Here is a 24,813-nt window from a genome sequence, read left to right as displayed (position 1 = left end):
AACATTAAAAGAATCATAGTAGGGACTTTCTTAAGCTGTAAGAAAAAAGCCTTGTAGTTAGAATATGAGAGAGAGGGGAGAGGATTTTTTAATGAATCTGTAAACTCGGGTTGTACTGTATGACTGGAGAGTTGCTAACATAGTTTCTGTTTTTAAGAAGGGGGGGGGGAAGTGATCCGGGTAACTACAGGCCTGTTAGTTTGATATCTGTAGTATATAAGGTCTTGGAAAAAATTTTGAAGGAGAAAGTAGTTAAGGACATTGAGGTCAGTGGTAACTGGGACAAAATACAACATGGTTTTACAAAAGGTAGATTATGCCAAACCAACCTGATCTCCTTTTTTGAGAAGGTAACAGATTTTTTAGACAAAGGAAACACAATGGATCTAATTTACCTTGATTTCAGTAAGGCATTTGATACGGTTCCACATGGTTTATATACATTCACACTTTTTTTTTTAAATCAGGAATGGGGCATTATTAGTTAAATTGGAAAAGATGGGGATTAATATGAAAATTGAAAGCTGGATAAGGAACTTTTTAAAGGGGAGAGCTACAACAGGTCATTCTGAAAGATGAACTGTCAGGCTGGAGGGAGGTTACTAGTGGAGTTCCTCAGATATCGGTTTTGGGACCAATCTTATTTAATCTTTTTATTACTGACCTTGGCACAAAAAGTGGGGGTGTGCTAATAAAGTTTCCAGATGACACAGAGCTGAGAGGGATTGCCAAAACGGAGAATGAGCAGGATATCAGACAGGAAGATCTGGATGACCTTGTAAACTGGAGTAATAGTAATAGGATGAAATTTAATAGTGAAAAGTGCAAGGTCATGCATTTAGGGATTAATAACAAGAATTTTTGTTATAAGCTGGGGCCGCATCAGTTGGAAGTAACAGAGGAGGAGGAGGACCTCAGAGTATTGGTTGATCACAGGATGACTACAAGCCGTCAATGTGATATAGCCATGAAAAAAGTAAATGCTTCAGGCGAGGTATTTCCAGTAGAAATAAGGAGGTGTTAGTACCATTATACAAGGCACTGGTGAGACCTCATCTGGAACACTGTGTGCAGTTCTGGTGTCTCATGTTTAGAAGGATGAATTCAAAATGGAACGGGTACAGAGAAGGGCAACTAAGATGATCCAAGGAATGGAAAACCTATCTTATGAAAGGACACTCAAAGAGCTTGACTTGTTTAGCCTAAACAAAAGAAGGCTGAGGGGAGCTATGATTGCCCCTTATAAATATATCAGAGGGATAAATATCGGGGAGGGAGAGGAATTATTTAAGCTCAGTACCAATGTGGACATAAACTGGCCATCAGGAAGTTTAGACTTGAAATTAGACAAAGGTTTCTAACCATCAGAGGAGTGAAGTTCTGAAACAGCCTTCCAAGGGGAGCAGTGGGGGCAAAAGACATATCTGGCTTCAGGTTTATGGAGGAGATAGCCTAATTTTGGCAATTAATTGATCTTTGACTATTAGTGGTAAATATGGCCAGTGGCCTGTGATAGGATGTTAGGTGGGGTGGGATCTGAGTTACTACAGAGAATTGTTTCCTGGGTGTCTGGCTGGTGAGTCTTGCCCACATGCTCAGGGTTTAACTGATCGCCATATTTGGGGTCAGGAAGGAATTTTACTCCAGGGAAGATTGGCAGAGGCCCTGGGTGTGTTTTGCCTTCCTCTGCAGTATGAAGCACGGGTCACATGCTGGAGGATTCTCTGCACCTTGAAGTCTTTAAACCACGATTTGAGGACTTCAGTAGCTCAGACGTAGGTTAGGGGGTTATTACAGGAGTGGGTGGGTGAGATTCTGTGGCCTATGTTGTGCAGGAGGTCAGACTAGATGATCATAATGGTCCCTTTTGTCCTTAAAGTCTATGACTCTGATTTGTCATTCCTGGTTTTAAAAAAAAAGAAGTGTGGATGAACATAAACCATTTATTAAAAATGAAGCTTGATTGTGATGCACATTTATGTTCTGATGATTACTTCCTAGTCGTCTTTGTCAACATTTTCCAATAGTGCACATGACATTAAAATTGCAAGTGTCAGTTTTCTTATAAGGAAGCAAGAGGCAGATTTCTCATACATTATGTTTGAGGGCCTGTTTAATAGCAGAGTATGCATCTGTCTGAGCATTTTCCTCTCTGTCTTAGTAACAGCAGGCGGCGTCATGACAGTGAAGAAGGGGACAGCCACAGGAGGCACAAACACAAAAAATCCAAAAGAAGCAAAGAAGGAAAAGAAGCTAGTGGTGAACCTGCCCCTGAACAGGAAAACACTGAAGCTGCTCCAGTGGAATAGGCATGTGTGATATTTGCTTACTTGCATATATTAGTGCCAGAAATAGATTACTATAAATCTTGTTATTTTTCTGGGTATTAAAAGAAATTTGCTCTTAATCTTGTTCTGTTAGTACAAAATATAAGGTTAATTTGTTTTTTGAAAATAAAAGAGTGAATTTTTCATGTTAAGTTAAGATTCATGGATTGACTTTGTCTTATTTTTAAGATACAATAAGAAAAAGTGCAGCAGTGGCTTCTGAGGTCTAGAGGGTGGTGCTGTTGCAGTACTGTACAGGAAACCTACCCCCAAAATACTGAACTCAGTCTCTTGTTGCTTAAGCCACTAGGAGCTGTAGAAGTTTATTCTTCTCCTGAGTTGAGGTTGGTTTGCATGCATGTTACCACATACTAATACCTACCAGTACATCTGTAACAGTGCTAATGGATCTCTGAAGTTTATCTTTGCCCTTTGAGTTCATTATATAAACACGTCATCCTTTTGTGTGCCATAGGAGAAGAGCGAGAGGCATTTGAGAAACTTTTGCTGGAAGGTATGGCAAAAACATAAAATATGCACGTTATTTTTCATGTGATTGGAGAGTGTGACTATTATTTATATTACATATAAAGCGTTAAAGGTCTAACACAACTTTCAAATGTATGAGTGAGTGCAGGAGGATGATTTAAGTAGCTCATAGAATTGGAGGTTAGATAACTACTTTTGGTTTCTATTAACTGGTTATCAGTTCTGCTGCTCTGACCTATGTAAAATGAAGTTGGTCTTAGCATATTTTCAAGAGACACCTGTCCACATCACAATAAAAATTAATGGCTTGCTCCTTTCCCTCTTTAAAGTTAATGGGAACGAGCACCTGATTTCAGAATATTGATAATTTCCATAGAGGCATGTGTAATTGTTTAAGCAAAGAAAATAAGCTACCATCTCACTTTTGGATATATTCCTTCCAGAAAATGTTTGAGTCTAGCAAAACTTACACTGCCACTATCCAAGTGGATAATTAGTAGTAAATCTTGCAATACTTATTTTTAAAAATTCATGGATAAAATAGTGTTTAAGGATGAAGTCCTAATCTTGCTGGGTTATCTGCAGCTTGGGAGGAAGAATAGTTCTTTCTGGTTTTCTTGAAGAAAAGAACATGTCTGTACAATAGTTACATTTATTTTTAATAAGAAATAAAATCATTCACAGTATTACATCCTAACAGACAAAATATTTGAAAGTTTTGAAAATATCAGCGTCATACTGACCATGAAAAGGAACATTATTTGAGCAAAGTGCTTTTCACATGTTGGGTACAAACAGTCAACTGATTTAAGCATTACAAAAACATTTCAAGTTTATCATTTCAAGAGCTTGTCAAATATTTTTCCAAGTTACATATCCATAACTTTTTTATAACTTGAAAATGGTAGTGAACAGAATTGCTGCTGCTGCTGCTTTTTAATGGACTTTATTATAATAAATCAAATATGAAGATACAAACTTAACCACATGAGAATTGTGCCCTGATCTAGAATTTCAGCGGCTTTGCTTTTTTCTAAAGTGCACGTTACTCTGACAGGTGCCATGTTTTCTTAAGATCATCTTGACATGCAAAGTTACATTTCACAAACTTATTTTTTATTATTATATACAAATATATAGTTGACCAAAAAACTGTAGGAAAACTGATGTCCATAGTAAATAGCTTGTTTTCTGTGTCAAATGATTTGTCATTTTTCCATGAATACTTGTTTTATAAAAAAGTGCCAGGCCAGGACATAAGAATGAGAGTAATTTTTCCTTTCAGTTCTTTGAGCATCCTTGCCAAACAGGCATGCATCATTCCTGATGTATTCCTGCCATTGACAGCGAGGAGGATATCACCGCATCTGGAAAATTAAAAATGTAGATAGGATTTTAGTTAAAACACTTAAAACTAAGAAGAGATCGAGATCTCAAACAACTTTCTTGCCAATTGAGCTGCTTTGGCTGGCTCTATAACATTGTGTCACCACTTTGCCAGAAGGATGGCAACTACTAAGCAGGCAAAAGAGTGGGGTGAAAAAGTTGAGGCTTCTGAAGGTAAGCTGTTGAAAAAATCCTTGTGTTCTTACTCTATCATGTATTTATTCTTCCCTGGCATTCCTTTACAAATCAGATATATATGGAGGAAAATCTGAAAGAAGAGCTCTTCTTTCAGATCTCTGTGTGCCAGGTAAAATTAACTGGTTATTGGACAGTAAAACACTAAGAATTTACATGTCACCTATATTTTATCTCTCACACCTAGTATTGGATTTAAATTATATTTTTAGTTGTCAATGTAGAAGTGTATGTATAATTGAGAACTGTTACTGTGTAAATAACATATAATAAAAGACATCTGTGAAGTAGTGTATGTAGATGTTGATAGTTAGTTATACACTTGATGGTATTTTGCCAGGAAAGCAAGTTGTTAAAGCATAGGATTCTATTTTCGGTTCTATACCCAGCTCTGTCAAAAAGGGCCCAATTTTATACTCAACTGGTTTCAGTGGAAGTTTTCATTGGACTGGTATGAATTTGAGCCCTCTTTTTACCTTCAGCAAGTCACTTGGTCTCTCCTGGACCACAGTCTCCTTATTTTAAGACTTTATAATATTCATAGAGTTAAGTCCTTTTGAGTTCCTTGGATGAAATATTAGTTTCATTAGTTTACCTAATTCTTCCATCATTGTATGCTGGTGTGCCTCCAACGATGGATTTGATAAAGAATGGTTTGTTCCCACTGTGTTCTTCATAACCGCCTACGAGGCTGAAGCCAAGACTTCCTGCTGTATTTCTTCGTAATGCAATTTCTTTGCAGCTGTACAAATACCTGAAACAAATCAGTCTAATTAATGTCTCAGGATTAAGTTAAGTTTATTTGTTGATGCATCTGCCTTTCTAGGTACTGGTAGCATGTTTGGGGCCTGCTAAAAAGCACCAAAGTTCCATTGAAGAAAATATTTCTACTGAGATTGGACTTCATTTAAATCATAACTTAAAAACAACACTGATGCTGTCTGCAGATATCAAGTGCCTTGTTACCTGCCTCTGATCAGCTATTCCATCAGTAATAAGTGTCATGCTTTTAAGACACCCTTTAAAAAAAAAAAAAAACCTAAAACTCTCAGGATAAGGATGGATATGAATTCTGGTGTAATACAAGGCTAAGTAATTCAGATATCCATTAAAAAAAAAACTTAAACCACTAAAATCAAAGCTATCACACAAGGAAAAATATCACCTCAGAGAAGGGATTATAGCTTTTCTGTTACCTAGCAAAGAGTGAGAATTGTGCAGAGAAGAGTATTATACTTTCATAACCCCCTAGTGGTGAAGTGTTCTGGAGTAATTATGCTGTTATTGAGAAGCTGGCTTGTTACAGGTACAAGATTAATTCATTGGGGTTTTTTTAATAAGAATGAATGAACGAATGATTTAAAAACCCTCTCTCTGTCTTTTGCTTTGGCTTTGTTATAATCCATTGGTTATGTTACCTGATAACATAATGTATTGCCCAACTCTACATAACTGATGCTGGCTGGAAGGAAAAAAGGGGGAGAAGTGTTAGGTTAATTAAGCTTGTATTTTGTGGTATGTGGTAATCAATCTTGCATTAGTCTAAATGCCTGTTTGTTAGTAATTTTAGTGTTTATTATAAAACTAATCTTCCAAAAAATGTCAGTGTACCAATCAGACATTTGATGAAAACTAGAAAAGACTATTCCCATCTTCATTATAGTAAATACAAAATTTTGCCCGGTATACTGATAAGCCTTTACCATCTAGCATAAGGCTGGCAGAAGAAGCTGAAATACATTTGGTGTTATAACAGATGAGTTAACTTTCTGCACATATTCTAAGCCAATCCATTATAGCTGAATTTACTCTGTATTGAAAGACATTTTAAAATTCTTACGGAGAGCTGACCCTTCTGCTGAAAAAGTCAAAATTGTACCTTTAAAGATAAAGTATATCTTTTTTTAAAAGTTGGTCATATTTTTTTTGTAAAATAATACGTTTGCTAAGTTTCACAGCAGGATTTTACAGTATTACTAGATTAGTCCCCTAGGATCTACAAATATTCACCTGCTGCCAGGATGTTAGGTATAGTGTTTGCACAACAGATCACTGGCTGCTAATGGAAAAAGCAGGCTCTGTTACTTTCCCATCTGTGGGGTTTTGAGCATGCAGAATCACTTTAAAGAAAATGGAGAGAAAAAAAACCAACCACCCTAAGCTCACAGGATTTGGTAACAAGGTCAGGACCAAGTGTTGCCAGATTTAGTCATCATTAATATTAATTCAGCCTAATATGCAGAATGGGTAACAGCCTTGCTGTATCCGGACATTACTTATTGCCTTAAGGAGGAAGTTTGACTTCTTGAATAAGGGCAATGTTACAGTAAATACTTCTGTCCATTTTTTTAAAAAAGGGAGTTTGTTTTTGTGTCCGTAACCAGCTAGGCCAAGTATAATTACAGGGAAAGAAGGTGTGTGAGTACCTTCTGTAGGTCTTTCAGTTAAATTACCACCATTAGACTGTAGAATTTACCTTATACTTGTAATCTAACTGTTGTATTTAGGTAACAGAGCTATGACATGCTGTCAATGTGATTGATCTAGTGTGCATTTAATCTGAACCAACTGTGTTTGTGCAAAGCTGTCTAATTGATGGTTAATTGTGACTGTTGGAGTCCTATTAATAACAAATTCAAGTTCCAGATGGCAAAGTGATTTGACTTTCTGTTGTCCATTACTCTTAACAACCTAGACTTGAGAGAAAAGGCTGGCTCTGGAATGCTGTCTTTACTCTGTAACCTTTCCTCTGTGGCTGTGAATAACTTTGTTATTAGCTGAACTGCCTTGTGTAAGCATTCAGTCTTCTAATGTTCACACCACCCAGCATCACTCTCTATAGGAGTTAGATTTGCAAGAAACAAATACTTTTGAAATATCCCTGTTCTAAAAAGTAGAGCAACAGAAACAACTCCATCATCTAAAATAGTCTTAAAAATCAAGTTAATTTTGGAGGAAAGTAAGGCAATATTTGACTCTAATGAATGCAAACAAGGGCTTATTAGCCAACAGTATTTCTCCCAGGTTCAGATAAAAGTGTAGTGGCCTGTCACTATTGTAGAATCAATCATTTGGGAGCAGAAGCCAGTTCCAAGAGGTGCTATATTCTGAATGTTCCTTACTAAATAGGGACAAATAACCTGCTTGTCACCCCCCCCCCCCCCAAAAAAGCAACAAAACCCAAAACCAAGAACACTCTACTAGGCATATAGTGTACTCTGTGATTATTCATAGGTTCCCCTATATCTTACTAGCAACTACAATTATGTTCAACACCTTGTTGAGTCCTTGGGCATACCCTGATGGCCAGGCTCCCTCACTGGGGAGAGGGGGTAGATGTCTTACCACAGCCTACAGGAGATGATCGACTGACTGGGGTAATGCATGATTCACATGTCCCTTTATGTCAACACTTTGACTGAAGATCAGATATTCTTAAAACAATGAGCTTCGTGAGCCAGGGACTGTCCCTGCCTGAAAGTGCATAGAATATCATGAGTGTTACTACAAGCAGCAGCAGAGAATCCTTTGGCACCTTATAGACTAACAGACATTTTGGAGCGTGAGCTTTCGTGGGTGAATACCCACTTCGTCAGACGCAGGTCTAACGTCTGTTAGTCTATAAGGTGCCAAAGGATTCTCTGCTGCTTTTACAGATCCAGACTAACACGGCTACCCCTCTGATACTACAAGCAGCAGACATCAAGTGCTTTTCAGGGACCAGAGAACATCTGAGAAAATCCTAGAGTTGGCACAACATGAGTACTAGAGTCCCATAATAATCATGAACCTTGAAGATGACACTGTCAGAATGAACAGCACCTTGAGCTCTACTAGGAAACTAGTGCTATTTTGCAGCCTCTCTAGACTAGCCAGATAGTGGTGTGTCTAGCTCAGAAAAGATGAATGCCCTCAACTGCTCTGGTTGTTCACTGGCCCCGAAACACTTGCTGTTAAATGCCTAGCTTTGGGTATTGATGGCTAAAGGGGCACATCTGGTCTTTGATAGCTGTGAAGGGTGGAAAATGTGACATCTACAGGCCAGACTGGCGAAGAAAACTTTGACTTACTGTTGCAATAGCTTGGCAGTGAAGTAACAGAAATTGCCCAGAGTTAAAGAAAAATAGACATTTGTATTTTTATTTCTTGAACTAACTTCTTAATTTCCACTTCAATTTCTTGGTTGGCTAGCCAGAAATACAAGGAGTTCAGCCTAAAAATGTTCAAACTTGGGGGCCAAAAGTTAAGCACCTAAATACACCAGTAGGTGAATTTGTATTCACACAAATCTTACATTTTTTCATTGCTTTACTAAAGCAATAAGTTAGTAGGTAGATGCTGTGCATTGCTGTAATACATTGAAACAACAACTCCCCAACAGGGGAAGACTAGCTCAGTGGTTTGAGCATTAGCCTGCTAAACCCAGGGTTGTGAGTTCAGCCCTTAAGGGGGCCACTTAGGGATCTGGGGCAAGATCAGTACTTGGTCCTGCTAGTGAAGGCAGGGGGCTGGTCCCCTCCAGTTCTAGGAGACAGCTAGATTAGATTAATTGGAGATATACCTAAGGGCCTGAAAGCTGCACAGAAATAAGTAATGGAGTTGCCTGGATATTTCAACAGGTAAGGAATAAAAAAACCTCCTACTCTGCATAGCTGGGAAAGAGGGGGTTACAAATGGAGAGTTTGAGAACACAAAAGGGGTCATTGTAAGTTTTGTAGTAATAAAAATTGAGTTAAATAGCACCACAGAGAAAATGAAATGATGTACTTGTATCATCTGTACTTACTGCTGTGGAGCAGCTTGAGGGTTCTTGGTATATAAGGAAAAACTTTAATTTGTGGACTACAATGGTTCCTTTGGAGCTGCTGCACTATAGGGGATAATGTCTACTTGGGACCATACTATTACAGATTACCACTTTTCAGCAGCTAGTGATTGCTAATTTTAAGTTTAGGAGGGTTTTCTCTGCATACAAACACTCTGATCATGTGAGTGACAAAAAGTATCAGGGCAGGTCAGAAGCTACCAATGCTGTCAGACCCTTGTTTATAACACCATTACAAATACAGTTGCCCATCTTAATGTTATGTACTCAGAAAACTAGTCCAACAGCTGGTAGGAAGCTTTCACAGATGCATTAAGAGATTAAAACAAATATAACTCTGTTCTCTTTAAGTCTTGGATTCAAATAGTAAAATGTGTAATACCCTGCTCCTGGCTGCCTCATCTTTGTCTCTACACCAATGAATATTGAAAGTTGTTTTTTTTTAAAAGTGTTTCACGTTCATACTTCAGTTTTGTCTGCTGACATGGGTTGTCATTCTGATTTCCCTATCACATCAAATTTCATCTGTTTTCCCCTTGTTATAATGGATCAAAGTTACAGAACAACTTAGTTTTACACATTATACTGAAAGTTTGGACTGGCATTTACTTGTGTACTAACTGGGGTTTAGAGGTATGTTTGAAAGTTCTGCTTACAGCAAGACAATTAAAATGGGAGAGTGCTTGTTGAATTTCACTTTTCGTACCCAGTTCTTCCACTGATCCTGTGATACATCTTGGACAATCTCTCTGCTTCACTTCACAGCTGAGTAAAGATGACTATTCACAGCATGTTTGTGAAGTTATAGTAGGTTGATCTATAATGTATTTTTTAAAGTAGCATTGGGGGGCAATGTGAGGCTAAAGAGAAGGACAGAGGGCAAAATTAACAAGGGTAGAAAAATTACTGTACCACTGGGAAAGCATAACTTTGCTCTAGCTGCTGTGTAGTGTTTTTTATCACCTTCACGAGTATATATTTCCTTCAAGAATAAATGACCTGCATTCCTCAACAGCCAGCTGAGTAGAAAAAACAAATGTTAAGAAATAACTATGCTAGATAAGGATTATGATTAGTCTTTACTTCAATAGATCTGACTACCAGCAAACATACCTGCCACTCACATGTGGTCCCTAGCACCTAGCTCAGACAATTGTTAAAAGCGCACAGTTTTATAACCACCAGATAGTGTATCATACTACAGAGTGAACAGAGGCAGTAGTTATTTATACACTATCTAAAATATTATTGGAAATGAAATTTCTGCCCATTTCTTGTGAACTCAGCAAGTGCTTACATATTTAAAGAGTGTAGAAAGGCAGTAATTTCTGGTACTTAGAGCCCCTGAGCCTGACAAGTCAGGTTTGGCTTCTATTGCTGACTTGCTATGGGAGCTTGAGCAACTGCCTAAGCCTCAGTGTTTATTTCCTCATCTGTACCAACCTTTGTAATGTGCATACGACCCATGGAAGAGAGGTGAGCAATATTAAGGGAATGTATTGCTCATTTACAGTATTGGTATAAGCGCAGAAGTATGCCCAGAGAAACACTAATCTTAAATCATACAGCTACACTCACAGAAACTAAGGGGAAACAAAGTAGGGGGGGAGAGAGATAGTTCAGTGGTTTGAGCAGTTGGCCTGCTAAACCCAGGATTGAGAGTTCAATCCTTGAGGGGGCCATTTGGGGATTTAGGTAGGGATTGGTCCTGCTTTGAGCAGGGGGTTGGACCAGATGACCTCCTGAGGTCCCCTCCAACCCTGATATTCTATGATTCTGAAAACAGATACTCCAGGTTGTCGCTGAGACCAGTGATTCTTCCTTCTCTCTTACCCCATGTCTCCACATCATGCTCTATATTCCCCCTCTACCATTTTCTCTCCCTTCTGTGTCCCCTTCCCATCTCCCTTATTCTGCCTGCTCTGGCTTCCTATCCTGCTGGACCAGGCCTGCTTGTTCCTTGCATTCCTCTTTCTTAGGGGCATTGACTCCTGCTGTTGAACGTTAATTATAGTATCAAAATATTTCACACTCTGTTACACCAAGACTTCCTCCCATTGCCCCACACTTGCGTATTAAGCAATCTAGATTAACATTGACTAAGCAGAATTGTATTTAAATTGAATCATTTCCCAAGACAAGCTTGGGCTTTGTAGCAAAGCTGTTGAAAATACCCTTGAAATCTAGTGGGGAGTGGCTCTCACCAACAACATCCTGGAAGCATAGTGAAAGGTTAAATTCTCAGACCGGGGGGAAATGAGTTAATGTGTATTAATGATACATGTCCTGGTGACAGAGCTTGAAGGACTTCCAGATGTCTAGTGTGGACGCCAGAGAGTCAGTGAGAACAGAAGGGTAACCAGTTTTTGCGCTAGATAAGATTGAAGTATCTGATAACATGTATTGTTAAGTGAATAAGTCCAAATCTGTTGCTTAGGGCCTGCCAAACAAGTCAGTACTGATAAGGGTGAAATACACCTCTTGTTACTGTCAATTCTAATAATCTTTATTCCCCGTATTTAATTTAAATTTAAGACAACCAGCGGACCAGTTCAGCATACTAATTCCCCTACATTTCAGCCACACTGTGCCCCTTTTCTGTGAGTTAAGTTGCAGCTGGGGATATGATTACAATGAATTTCCTGTTTTCAGACCTGCTGACATAGTGGGTAATTTTCCTTCAGTTAAAAGGTTGGGGGCTCTACATGTGCATTTTCTGGAGCAGGGAGGCTAATGAACTCAGATGCTGTTCAAAAGGGTAAAATTCCCTTCCAGCACAGAAAGCCAAAGATATGACTGCTTGATTTTAACAGTGTGCTTTTGCTGATTGGTACTCTGCATCTCTGACAGTAACTTTATCTTGACTGCAGGACCCAGGACAGAGTGACCATAGTCCTTCAGTGTTACAGCACGTGCAGTGAGCTTACTGAGGGAAAGCTTCCTAGAGGTGGACTTAAGCTGTATTTTCCTTGGCACTGGGCGATGCATTGTATTTATATTGAACCACTAAGAGTAAAGTTTAGATTTCTGTTGGCTTAGGAGGGAGAACTGTAAGTTGTAGAGAGGGGAGCTCTCAATCCCTGTGGTGCAGTAGGGTTAGCTATGCAGTGAGGCAGAGGGTGTGTTCTAGGGGTGATACTAGCATCTGACTGGTTCATCAAAACCATGGTGAAGGGTAAATTAAAATCCACCCTCAGTTGCTGATAAACACACTAGTTTCTACATAAAAGTAGCAAAGGGAAAAATCTATTGACCTAGGCTGTCCACCCCCCGGAATGAAGAGATGTACCTGACCCCCTAAAGATGGCACAATTTTGCTTTTCACACTCAACTGGAGTATTCTGTCTTTGCACTCAGCCGGAGTTCAGAACCACCTCACCACAGGCCTGATGCAGTAAGACACAACAAAACCTAAAGAAGCTTCACCTGTGCCATCCCATCAGGCCTTGCTGCAAGCTGAGGAAGGGTCTGCAAAATGGCCTAACATGGAATAGTAAAGAACAGAATCTAGCTAGAGTATAAATACCCCAAAAAAGCAAACCATGAAGCTGTGTACAAAAAACCTGAGTAACCCAACTGGTTTCACCTGATCTTGCCCTTTTAACAGAAAAAGGGATATTCTGAGCAGCCATTGGGTTCAGGTTAATAGGTAAAGCATATATAAACTGTTGCATCAAATTCTGCAGTCCTGGAAATCAATGAGAGTTTTGTTCCATTTAAGAACTGGAAATTTCAGCATTAACTGAGGGTAATCCCTGATGCAGGGCAAGTCTTCATTAAAAGCTCAGGTTCAAACAACATTGCAAGATGCAGATTTATGCGTGCTGAAGATGTTAAAATGCCCTGTGTATGTAAGACAATTAAACTACACACTATGTGGCTTATTTTTACTAAAAACTACAAAACAGCTGCTTCCTGTATCTTACAAATGAACTTTTCGCAGGCAGGTGGTGGAATCAGGGGAGGCGATTCTGAGAAATGCACCAACTGTGTGCACTTTTTAACATCTGGGCAAAGTCAAACAGTTCAGCTGTATTTAACTAACACAGGATCTGTGAAGCTTGAGTGCTGCAGGGGTAGTTTTGGACTTTGCAGGGTGGTCCAGAGGGCTCAGATCCCAGATCTAAGTTCTATGAGCTCCTTCATCCACTCAGACTTTTCCCTTCCTTCTCTAACTCATTTTCAACTATAGGACTGTTCAGGATCTCTCTTTCCTCCCTTAAAAGCAGCCCTATGTGTCTATTTTCCATAGATGTATAAACAATTACTAAAGGGAGGTATTTAAAATAAAGGTTTTTGACAGAACCTGGATTTAATTAAGATGTCAGTGTAATGAATCAGGCCAAAAAGCAAGAGCCATCCAAGAAACATAAATCTTTCCTCCCATTCCCCTTCAACACAAGGATGTAATTTTTGGACTTACCGTGGCAGCTCAAGCCACATAACCCAGGAAGGTGACCATTCACTGTTATCAGATGTGTTCTGAGTGGTGTCAGGGAGTGACACATGGCTCATGTCCTCCAGGGCCTCACATTCTCTCATTTCCAAGGCTTTGAGCACTACAGATGAGGTGGTGTTTTTCAATAGGACTACTGCCTCGCTACGGCTGACACCAGTCAGGTCAATTCCATTCACATTCAGCAAAATGTCACCTGGAGGACGATGAACACAACCATTATAAAAGGAGAAAATGGTTTAAGGCTTTAATTAATTTTTCCTTTAAACAAAACACATTTCAGGAATAGGCCAGGGCTGGGAACTTGTTGCCTATCAAAAGTGGTTGTTAATATTTTCATATGAAATAAACGTGAGGCATAAAATAGACCATGAGAGTGAGATGAGGGTCTGAACTCAAAACATGCATCATCACAGCCAGAATGGGCAAAGGTAGTGTTTTTGATCACACCTTTCCTCCACCTTGGATCAGAGGGCAGCCAAGGGCCCTGAGGTAAGAGAGAGCAGTCTGAGGGCCACTCACTGCACGGCATTAAACAAGGTTTGCATATACAGCTTTGTACCATGGCAAACACCATTACAAATCCTTTTAACTTTTTCTTAAAGATAAAAGAAGGAAACAGTGTTAATGTGAAGTATTAAGTAAGGTTTTCATTTTAACAATATCCCTTTAGCTGGCAAAAGTTTTTAGATGGAAAACCCCCTTGTTTGACAGTCTTTTAGATGGGATAAAAGATGGGGAAGAGAGAAGAATTTAGTTGAGATGGGCTGGAACTAAAAGTCTGATCCCATTTCCTAGAACACAAACACACAAAAAAGGGAAGAGAAAAGAACAGTGAAGACAGAAAATGCAGCGTCTGTCTCTGATATTGATTTCACTTGCAACCTCACTGCAGAAAAACACAGGCATAGCACATGGTCTTATCAGCCACTTTTGAGACCTGGCAAACTCATGTCAGCATCAGGCTGTGTAGAACATTGCTTTTGCTGTCTTTCTGGTCACAGGCTTACAGTACTGTTGCAAAATATACAGTCTTGGCTGGCTAAGCCTGACTCTTATCAGACAAGGAAAAAGGAGAGAGAGGAAAGAGAAGAAAAATAAGTTAGGGAAAGAAGAGGATACAGAGGGACGGGGGAGTGAAGGAAGTTTCATATCTTAGGCAGAGGCTGGATTTCCTTTGTCCCTGACTGCTCAGGATTAGGATGAAGGAGGTTTGGCATCCCAGGAGATGGTGAGGGTTGCAGTCATGATGGTGAAGCTCACTCCAGTAGCCCCCCATGCACCCCCAAAAAAGTTTCCCTAAGGACTCCAAAAGGCAGTGATAGCAATGAGATGGGCTATTCTACCCATTTTATCTACCAGTTAGGCCTAGTTTCTGACACACCAATTTTTGGTTCACTGATTTCTGGTAAATGAGAAGTATGAACCCAAGCATGATCTTAGCCCAGTCCTTGAGTTGCATCAGCAGCCCTTTTTGTTTGGAAAAATTCAGATTTGCTTTTGCACCTTTTCCTATCAACATTTGTTGTTACAGGTTGTTGCGATATCTTATGAACTTACACTCACTTTTTACTGTTGAGGGTAAATTATGATAAATGTGTAGGCTCAATTATCACAACAGGGCTACTCTAAACAGGGCCCCTTACTGGCACAGCTGCCGGGGGGGGGGGAAGGTGGAGAGGAAGGGCCAGCTGCCCCAGGACCTGGTGACTTAAAGGGCCCAGGGCTCCTGGCACTGCCCTTTAAATCACCACCGGAGCCCTGGGCAGCGCAGATGGGCTGGCTGGGGGAGCTCTAAGCATCTGATCAGCATTTAATTGTAGGTGACACAAATACTGATGCCTATAGTTAAAGTTGCGTAACATTTTCCATTATGTTTACAGCTGTTTATAACTTTGCCAAACTTTAAGCATTGGGGCTCAAATTTTCTGCCTCAGGCTGAATATTTTTGCAAAATTTAAGCCAAGATGATTCAGCCACGTCTCAGAATGAAGCTAGGGGAACAGACAATGTTTTAATGCACAAAACATATATAAAATTCTTACATCCATTTTGTGGAGAAGCTCTAGTAGCTCCATGCACTGGAACAAGAATACCTAAAATTCTGTCTGTATGGTGTATCCTCTAGCCCAGGGCTTCAGGGGCTGAGCATGACTTTGTTGCCAGGAACTGAGCAGGGCTCTCAGTGTTCCTCCTGTTGGCACACAGGCAGCAACGAATAAAAAGAGGAAGCAGCCAGATTGAAATGAAGAGGGGTTAAGGGGAGCAGGATTTGGAGCTGTTCGGAGGAGGCAGAGGGTACTAATGAGGGGCCGAGGCAGGGTGGAGTCTGGGACAGGCTGGAGGGGTCTGTAACCACTACTGCACATTCCCCTCAGAACCTGGAATAGTACCCATAGGCCAGGTCTACACGACGAGATAAAATCGATTTTAGATACGCAATTTCAGCTACGAGAATAGCGTAGCTGAAATCGAATATCTAAAATCGATTTACTCACCCATCTTCACCACGCGGGATCGATGTCCGCGGCTCGCCATGTCGAATCCGGAAGTCCGTTCGTCTTGGTGGAGTTCCGGAATCGATCTAAGCACGCTCTGGGATCAATATATCGTGTCTAGATGAGACACGATATATCGATCCCCAAGCAATCGATTTTAACGCGCCGATACGGCGCGTTGTCTAGACGTGGCCATAGTCTCAACATTTCTCTTCTGTCAGATCCACTGGCAAAATGTGTCTCATCTCCCTTTAGTGGTTGGCCCACATAGAGGATGAAAAAACTTACACCTGCTATTACTTACTCTGTTAGCTCAAGAGCCAATGTTCTAACCCTGCTGATGAATCATGTGGAGTAAATATGGGTCTACATTATGGAAATTCTGTTTTTTTCCAGTTTGCTCTTTTTTTTTTAAACCTAAGAAATTACATACAAAAATGCTATTAAAATGAAGTTAAGGTGGCAAAGTCAAGCACTCAAAGGTTGGGAAATGCTAGAATTAAGGTTACCCATGTGGCCTTAATTTGGCTCCCTTGCATGTATGTATTATGATGCAGTCTTTAATTATAGGATCACATACTGTTTTTTCCACAGTACCCCGGCCTCATTCAGTGCCTAGAATGGCTGGTGCTCTGGGAATAAATCAAGGTTGTACAGTGGAGGAGGCTGTTATGTGTAAATTCTTGCCTCACTTGTTGCAGAAAATGGAAGTTGTGTAGTGAATGAGGCAGGGCTGAATATTTCAGGGACAGCAAGTCCTGGGTTCATGCTTTGAGTACTTAAATGCTGCCCTGGAGAACCGGATTCTCTCTCTTACTCTCCCACAGAGTTCCGGTGTCATCTCAGGCACATCATGTCACTTAAACCAAACTTCAGTGGTGATCATTAATGGTGTGTTCCTCATTTTCTGGGTACCCAACTTGATTCCCTGGAGTCTGATTTGCAGAAGAGCTGAGCATTCACAGCTGCAACTAATCAACGGGAGCTGTGCTTTGAACATAGGATATGCTCTATAATGCTACATAACCTGAAAATATCAGGTTCTAGGCATCTCTAACAGGGCACTTAATATTAATGGACAATTTTGACATTAATACTATTGAAAAGAGCACCACTGAAAAGCCCTTGAGGAAATGAATAATTCTGCCTTCAGAGAAGTATCAGAGGGGTAGCCATGTTAGTCTGGATCTGTAAAAAGCGACAGAGTCCTGTGGCACCTTATAGACTAACAGATGCATCTGACAAAGTGGGTATTCACCCACGAAAGCTCATGCTCCAATACATCTGTTAGTCTATAAGGTGCCACAGGACTCTTTGTTGCCTTCAGAGCAGGGTTTGAATAGTGTGCAGTAAGTAAGGCTTAGGGCCGCAAATTGAAAAATGAAGATAAAATATTGAAAAGCTGCCTATTAAGTGAGCATCGTTCATCCTGTGCACTGAATGAGGCAGGGGTCCTGTGGAAAAATAGTATGTGACCATGTAATTGAAGACTACATTATAACACATATGCAAACAAGAGGGCCAAATAAAGTGTGCACGAGCAACCTGAATTGTGTCCTAACTTTGCATGCTTGACTTTACAGCCTTAACGTTCTTTTAATTTTTTTTTGTATGTAATAGATAATATAGGCCCATTCACCCTCTCCTCATGGTAAAACCCATAGGAATTGATACTGAAAAGAAAATCTCTGCAAAGATCCCTTTGCTAAGGTCCCACCACATCATCTGACTGGGGAGAGATTCTGCACCCCCACAGAAAAGACTCTGGGGAAAAAGGCTGTTCTATACACCCTCAGGCTGTAATTTTTTTTTTTAAAACAACTTCAACAGGTCTTTGGGGGTGGTGAGACGACATACATTACATTACCCCTTTCCCCCACACTGACACTTCTACTGTCTCAGTGCACACACAGGACCACATAGAGAGTGACCACAGGCTTTGAGAGGAGAGTGGGGGACAGCACTGCAGAGGTAGCTAGGAGAACCAAGGGCTCCACAGGAGGAGGGTCCCTCCAGCCGTAGGTCTCAGAGGCACAATCTCAGCTAAGGAGTTTGCCTTCTTTTAAAAACTCTTTCAGGCTAGTTTTTCTCATCTCTGAGAGATGTCTAAGTGTTTATAGAAACATACAGAGTGTGGCACCCCTTCTTTGTGATCTTTCGTTTCATCAAAAGGGAGCTTTCCATTCAAGCAGGCCTCCAAACCCCATTAGCTTTACCTGTTTTCATTCTGCCATCTCTGCTGATGACTCCTCCAGGTTCAATGCTTATCACGTAGATGGGCAAATCCCATTCCCTGTGAGATGCTCCACCTGCCACAGTCATTCCCAGTGACTCTGTGTTATCTTTCCGGACAGACACCACCTTCTCATGACAGGTGACAGCATGAAGGGTGTTCTGTGGAGGCCAAACAACAAGGATAAACGACATGTTCACATATAGCCTTCTGATAGCTTCATTACTTGGAGTAATCAAACTGGAATTAATATGCAGCTGTATGATGACTAATCAGAGGATCTCAAAGCATTTTACAACTCCTGAGCTCACAACACTTGTGTGGATAGTAAATAAGACTATCCTACTGCTTGGGATTCTGCAGGGTCACAGCTATGACCAAAGCACTCCAAACTTGGACGAGTAAAGTCGGTCACTAAATCTGTATTTGGGATCCAGTACTGCTCCCATTAAAGTCGGTGATTGTGTCATTTACCTTAATGGGAGCAGAATCAGGGTGCCTGGACACACAAATAAAGTGGCCTCAGTTTTCACTTAGAAAGCAACCAGAAATTATATACTAGTAAAAATGTTGGGTGTTCAGCACCTCTGAAAATCAGACCACTTATTTAGGTGCCTCAATTTAGATTCAGGTGCTTAACTTTCGGCATCCAAATTTGAAAACTTTTGTCATACATTTTTAACAAAGAAGAAACAATATATGTACTATAAGGAAGAAACCTATAGGGGATGGACTACATGACATCATAGTTCTTTTCCATCTCTATTTTCTATGGCTTTATGAAACTCTCCGGGAGAAACTGCATACAAGGCTGTGTATTTAACTAGGGAGAACTACAAAGGACTTTTATAGAATAAGTGTCAAGGGCTTCTGCGGTGATTCATTTATTGCTGATTTTTAAAAGGTTGCTTCTGTGTGATGGCCATATCCAAACTATGAGGCAATTCATCTTTTTTCTCCCAATAGGAAAAGCTAACCACTTTGTTAGGCAAGGGTGCTCAGTTTGTTTATACTTTGTGAATAAGGGTCAGACAAATCAACACACATCATCAGATACTGAAGGATCATAAGGTAACGTAGGTTCTAAAATGTAATACGGCAGGGAAAGCCTTTCTAGTATTCAAATAGAGTTCTCTCCTCAGCATGTGACCTGAATGTGTGAACTACCAAATAATTTATATAATGGACATGGATTTTTCTCCAAAAAATCTGGATTTAAACCTTACTGAATAACTAACTTCCCTCAATAATTCATATGCTGTGTTCCTACAATTACTCTCTGAACATTTCAGCCTCTAGAGCAGAACTGGCACACTACTTTCGAGTTTCAATATACAAATATAATACATGTGCTGCAGGGCTAGCTACTCTATGACACAGTACAAAAGATCTCATCATTCATGAGTGTGACATCACATCTGTGATACGCAAAAAGATGGATCAATCTCATTCAGGGCTGTGATAATCCCATCCCTGAAATCTCAGATTCGACCACGAAATCCTATTTCAAGTTCTGACTCAATAGTATAGAGAGAAGAACAATCAGATGTCTGGCTTTTCTGGCAATGACTAGAGTAAACTTCAAGGAAAGACAGAAGTGGGAAAATAGGAAAAGGGAACAATTGCATTGGGAAATCTGCCAATGAATGATTAATGGGCTTGAGTATGTATATATTTACAGCATTTTATTTTTAAAGGCACATTTAGAACGATGAGACTATAATTCCATCTCAAGAGTTCTGCGATTAAAACAAACAAGCTGCATTTATCAGCTGCCATCCAGCAAAGGACTTCCAGACACTGCAGAAAATATCAAAATGCTAATATTCCATAACACTTCAGATAATGAAGTCACTAAACTCCATCTAAACAGGTTCCTTCTTATGTCGTAGGGATAGGAATTGCAAATGTAGCACTGTTATGGATGCTGCATACCACGTAACACCCCTGGCCTGAGATGGAACACAGAGAGTCAGAATGTCTATAAGATGACTTGCTATTGTGGTCTGAAAGCAACTGAACACTTCCAAAAGATCTACAGCACAGCTGTGTGAAATCATCCACTTTTTTTCCACAAAAAATGTTCATTATTCTATTTCAGGTAGTTTCATTCCTGCAACATAGTCTTATTTTTTCAAAATTAATTTTTTACATGACTGTGTAAAATTGTTGTGACTCCACCTTTGCTCAAAAATTAACCTAATTTTGCTTTGGTTTACCCATTTGCATGCAAAAAATTGCCCCTTTCCCCTTGAGAATGGGTTGATTTAACTGAGAATAGCTCTTTTCGGGGTGGAGGGTGGGGAGAGTAGTGCTAATTTTTCACAAAAGGGCAGTTTTTGATTTTGTAACAGCAGCTCAAAATTATATCCTCTGATTCAGAGCATGCTTGTTAGCTATTCTATGCCCATTCTGTCTCAGACATCAAGAATGTTACTGATAAAAGAAGGCTGCTTATGCCATATTTCTGAGGAAACAGTACAGACACTATCAGCATTTAAGAGTTATGTTCAGAAACAAATCATCAAATGTTACTTTTCAATGAAACATGATTGAAGAACTGCTTTTCTGTGTGCATGCGCACACATACAAGCCAACAATCAGCTTCCCTTTGAAGATTCCTTGCAGCATCTTATTTTTTAAAATGATCAGAGATAGATGGGAATTGTGAATTCTCAAATGAGGGGAAGATAGTGATAAAAGGAAATTAAAGTCTTTTTAATAAACACATGGACTGCACTCTCGGAGGTACTGTTAGTCATGAGTAAACCAGTTAAAAGGCAATGTTTATTAATGAGTGCATTTCAATACATCCTCTTCTAAACAACTACCCTTCTCCATCGCTTTGAAATGACCTTGGAGGCTGTGACGGGGAAAACATACAGCTTGTCGCCTCCCCCTCATCCCTTTTTTTTTTTTTTTAAAGTTTACTGTAAAAATAAATATTTACAGCAAATTATCACAACCTCAAAGTCATGACGCGTGTCTCACAGACAACGGACACAGCTGCAGCTGCTTGGAAAATATATATTACCTACAGGCTAACCCACTCACACAGCTACAGGACATTATGTGCCTGAGCAGCAGGGGCAATAGGCTCCGTCTTTAAGGACTGGATAACAACATGTTATAAACAATCAGAGTAGAAGAAATAGTTACAATTAAAACCAAGTGCTATTTTAGTGCCTACTACTGCATCTGCATTGAAGTCAATGGCAAAACTCCCAATGATTTCAAAGGAGCAGAATCTGGCTTTATTTCTATATTACAAATCCTATTTAACAGATCCCTCTGTAGTACTGGAGAGTGTTTCTGACATCTTTTCTATTCAAGTCCAGGCAGCAGCAGCAACCTGGGCTTTACATTGCCTTGTTCCTCAGACATGGGAGGATAGCTTACTAAGAACCCTACTCATGACCAATCATACACCACACTATGCAAAATACACTCCCAATACACACCAAAGAGGATGTATTCAATACAGATTGTGTTGCTACTTCATCATTGCTCTGCTGGCTGTCCTCCTGTTTACCATTGGCATTTGCTTGAAAGAAAGCCTCTTTTCGCCTCTTTCCAGATGGAGGCAGGATGTCATGAGGGCAGTGACTTGGCCAAAAGGGATTCCTGAGTCATTATACAATAACAAATAATACTGGAGTCTGGAGTTTATTTTTGGCACTGAATACGCTAGAGACTTGAAGGCAAAATCCAGCACATATTTATATCCGTGTTATATATTTAACCCAGACAGAACTGGCTCTCTCAGAGAGTTAAGAGGGGACCAGTGATGTTAACAAAAGTCCACCTCTCCCAAGGATGAATTATTCCCCCCATAAACTTCAAATTAACAACACTGGGTTATATTAATTAACAGTTTCTCTATTAGCCACATTTAATTTAACAATCCCCACTGACGAAGACAGATGTAAGATTCACCAAGCCACACATCCAAAGGAAATTGCTTTGACTGGAAAGCATGGCCAAGAAGATGTCCATTAGATCTAAGCAAGAGCACATACTGTATTTAAGCCCGCATACCCTGCAAAGCCTAATTTTAAAGAGTGTGAATTATGAAAGAGTATGGTGAAAAAAATGCAGGGTATGTACTGAGAACTATCTGGTAAATACTGAGACAAATCCAGACCAATACTCACATGTGCCTGACAAAAGGCAAACAACACTACAACAGCGAGTTAAAGACAGAGTGCACCACAGCAAAACACTACGGCGCCTCCACATAATCAATCCCACAGGCTGTCTGAGCTCCTTCAGAGTTGTTCAGTCTATTGAATCATAGGTGCCACACTGGAAAAGCAAAACTAGATTCTAGCTAACCAACAGGAGTGTAGCACAGCACCAGTGTTGTGGGGAAAGGGAAACAGAACCACCTCCCTCCTCATGCACCCTTTCAGAAAGAATGGGGCTGTTTGCATACCCTCAGCTAAAGGGTACCAGGGGCATCTGTATGACTGAGGGTACATCTACATGGTGAGTGATGTGCACTACAGGGGTGTGATTTCTAAAGAGCACTAACATACTGCGCAATAATTGGTCCATGTAGACCCAGCTAGTGCACCCTAGATTCACAGATTTCAAGGCCAGAGGGGAACATTGTGATCATCTAGTCTGCCCTCCTGTTCAGTACAGGCCATAGATCTTCCCCAAAATAATTCCTAGAGCAGATCTGCTAGAAAAACATCCAATCTTGATTTAAAAATTCTCAGTGATGGAGAATCCACCACGACCCTTGGTAAATTATTCCTTGGTCAGTTACACTCACTGTCGAAAATTTACTCCTCAATCCCAGTCTGAAGTTTTCTAGCTTCAACTTCCAGCTTTGTACCTTTCTCTGCTAGACTGAGGAGCCTATTGCTAAATAATTGTTTCCCATGTAGATACTTACAGATTGTAATCAAGTCACCCCTTAACCTTCTCTTTGTTAAACTAAATAGATTGAGCTCTTTGAGTCTACCACTATAAGGGATGTTTTTTCTAATCCTTTGATCATTCTTCTGGCTCTTCTCTGTGCCCTCCAATTTACTGACATTCTTCTTGAGTTGTGGGCACCAGAATGGAACACGGTATTCCAGTAGCAAACACACCAGTCCCAAATACAGAGATAAATAACCTCTCTACTCGAGATTCACCTGTTTTATGCATTCCAGGATTGCATTAGGTCTTTCGGCCACAGCATTGCACTGGGAGCTCATATTCAGCTGAGTATCCACCAGGATCCCCAAATCTTTTTCAGAGTCACTGCTTCCCAGGATAGAGACCCCATCCTATAAGCATGGCCTCCATTCTTTGTTCCTAGATGTATACATTTACATGTAGCCATATTAAAATGCATATTGGTTGCTTGCACCCAGCTTACCTAGAAGATTTGGTCTGAATCAGTGACCTATCCTCTTCATTATTTACCACTGCCCCAATGTGTGTGTCATCTGAAAACTTTACCAGTGATGATTTTTTTTTCCCCAGGTCATTGATAAAAGCTTCCTAGTGCACTGTAATGTAATGCTGTTTCAGTACTATTTTGAAGTACACTAGGGAACTTTTAGTGCACACCAGCAGGGTCTGCAGAGATCAATTAACGTGCACCATGTTAGTGCACTATAGAAATCACTCCCATGTAGTGCACATTACCCCATCATGTAGACAAGCTCTAAGTCACCAGAGTGCCATGCTGTAGTAACCCCAGAGGCATCTCTATCCCAGCCACATCCGTTCAGTGTGGCTCTGATTCTCAAAGCCAGATCTGAGCCCCATATCTAAATAGCCTTGGAGCTGGTTGCTGAAGAGTTGAACTGTGTGGATGGATAACCTATTTTTCAAGCAAAGCACCTATGGTCATTCACCCTCATTATCCCAGAAATACTACAGGCACCTAGTAAACCAACATCTAGAATTAAATGAGACGAGAGGGGATGTATGAAAGGGAAAGGCAGCTAAGCAGCCTGCTCTCTCCAATCTCGATTTAACCAATCCAGAGCTCATCTGTCTTGGGATGAAAAGGCCACAGAGGGGAGGAGTCAGGGATCAGGTGCTCCAGATAACATGTTTCCCTCCTGTGGAGGAGTCACAAAGTGCTGCCACTGGCCAGAAGCAGCACAGCCACTAAGCCAGTTGTGCTGTCACTGATGGGACAGGACTGGAGACAGAGAGGTACAGAGACATACTCCAGACACCTGTTGGGGGATTCCCTTATCTCCATATTCTATGCAACAAAATAAGGTGTCATAAACAGATAGTAGGAGTTAATAGAACAGAAGTACTTTATATCTCTTTTGACTGTAAGAGGTTAACAAGTTCAGTAAGCCTGGCTGTCACCTGACCAGAGGACCAATCGGAGGACAGGATACCTTCAAATCTTGAGGGAGGGAAGTTTCTGTGTGTGCTGTTAG

The 24,813-nt window shown here is 40.3% G+C and overlaps 2 protein-coding genes across 19 annotated transcripts in view; one reads left to right on the top strand and one right to left on the bottom strand.

Annotated features, from left to right (window-relative positions):
- FIP1L1 (factor interacting with PAPOLA and CPSF1) overlaps nt 1-2,484 on the top strand; it is a 93,151-nt gene extending 90,667 nt beyond the window's left edge. For all 15 annotated transcript variants that reach the window (XM_075066458.1, XM_075066460.1, XM_075066455.1 and 12 more), the window contains one exon: nt 2,162-2,484. In XM_075066458.1, the coding sequence (XP_074922559.1) occupies nt 2,162-2,309 (148 nt within the window). In that variant the 3' untranslated portion in view covers nt 2,310-2,484. The remainder of the gene's footprint in view (nt 1-2,161) is intronic.
- A 970-nt stretch (nt 2,485-3,454) lies between these two features.
- LNX1 (ligand of numb-protein X 1) overlaps nt 3,455-24,813 on the bottom strand; it is an 85,628-nt gene continuing 64,269 nt past the window's right edge. For all 4 annotated transcript variants that reach the window (XM_032774231.2, XM_032774232.2, XM_032774233.2 and 1 more), the window contains 4 exons: nt 18,393-18,570; nt 13,646-13,874; nt 4,993-5,151; nt 3,455-4,183 (listed from right to left, as the gene is read on the bottom strand). In XM_032774231.2, the coding sequence (XP_032630122.1) occupies nt 4,048-4,183; nt 4,993-5,151; nt 13,646-13,874; nt 18,393-18,570 (702 nt within the window). In that variant the 3' untranslated portion in view covers nt 3,455-4,047. The remainder of the gene's footprint in view (nt 4,184-4,992; nt 5,152-13,645; nt 13,875-18,392; nt 18,571-24,813) is intronic.

This window comes from Chelonoidis abingdonii, chromosome 5 (genome assembly GCF_003597395.2).
Source record: "Chelonoidis abingdonii isolate Lonesome George chromosome 5, CheloAbing_2.0, whole genome shotgun sequence".
NCBI lineage: Eukaryota > Metazoa > Chordata > Testudines > Testudinidae > Chelonoidis > Chelonoidis abingdonii.
Note: the sequence above shows the minus strand (reverse complement) of the source record. Positions and strands in the feature narration are given on the sequence as shown.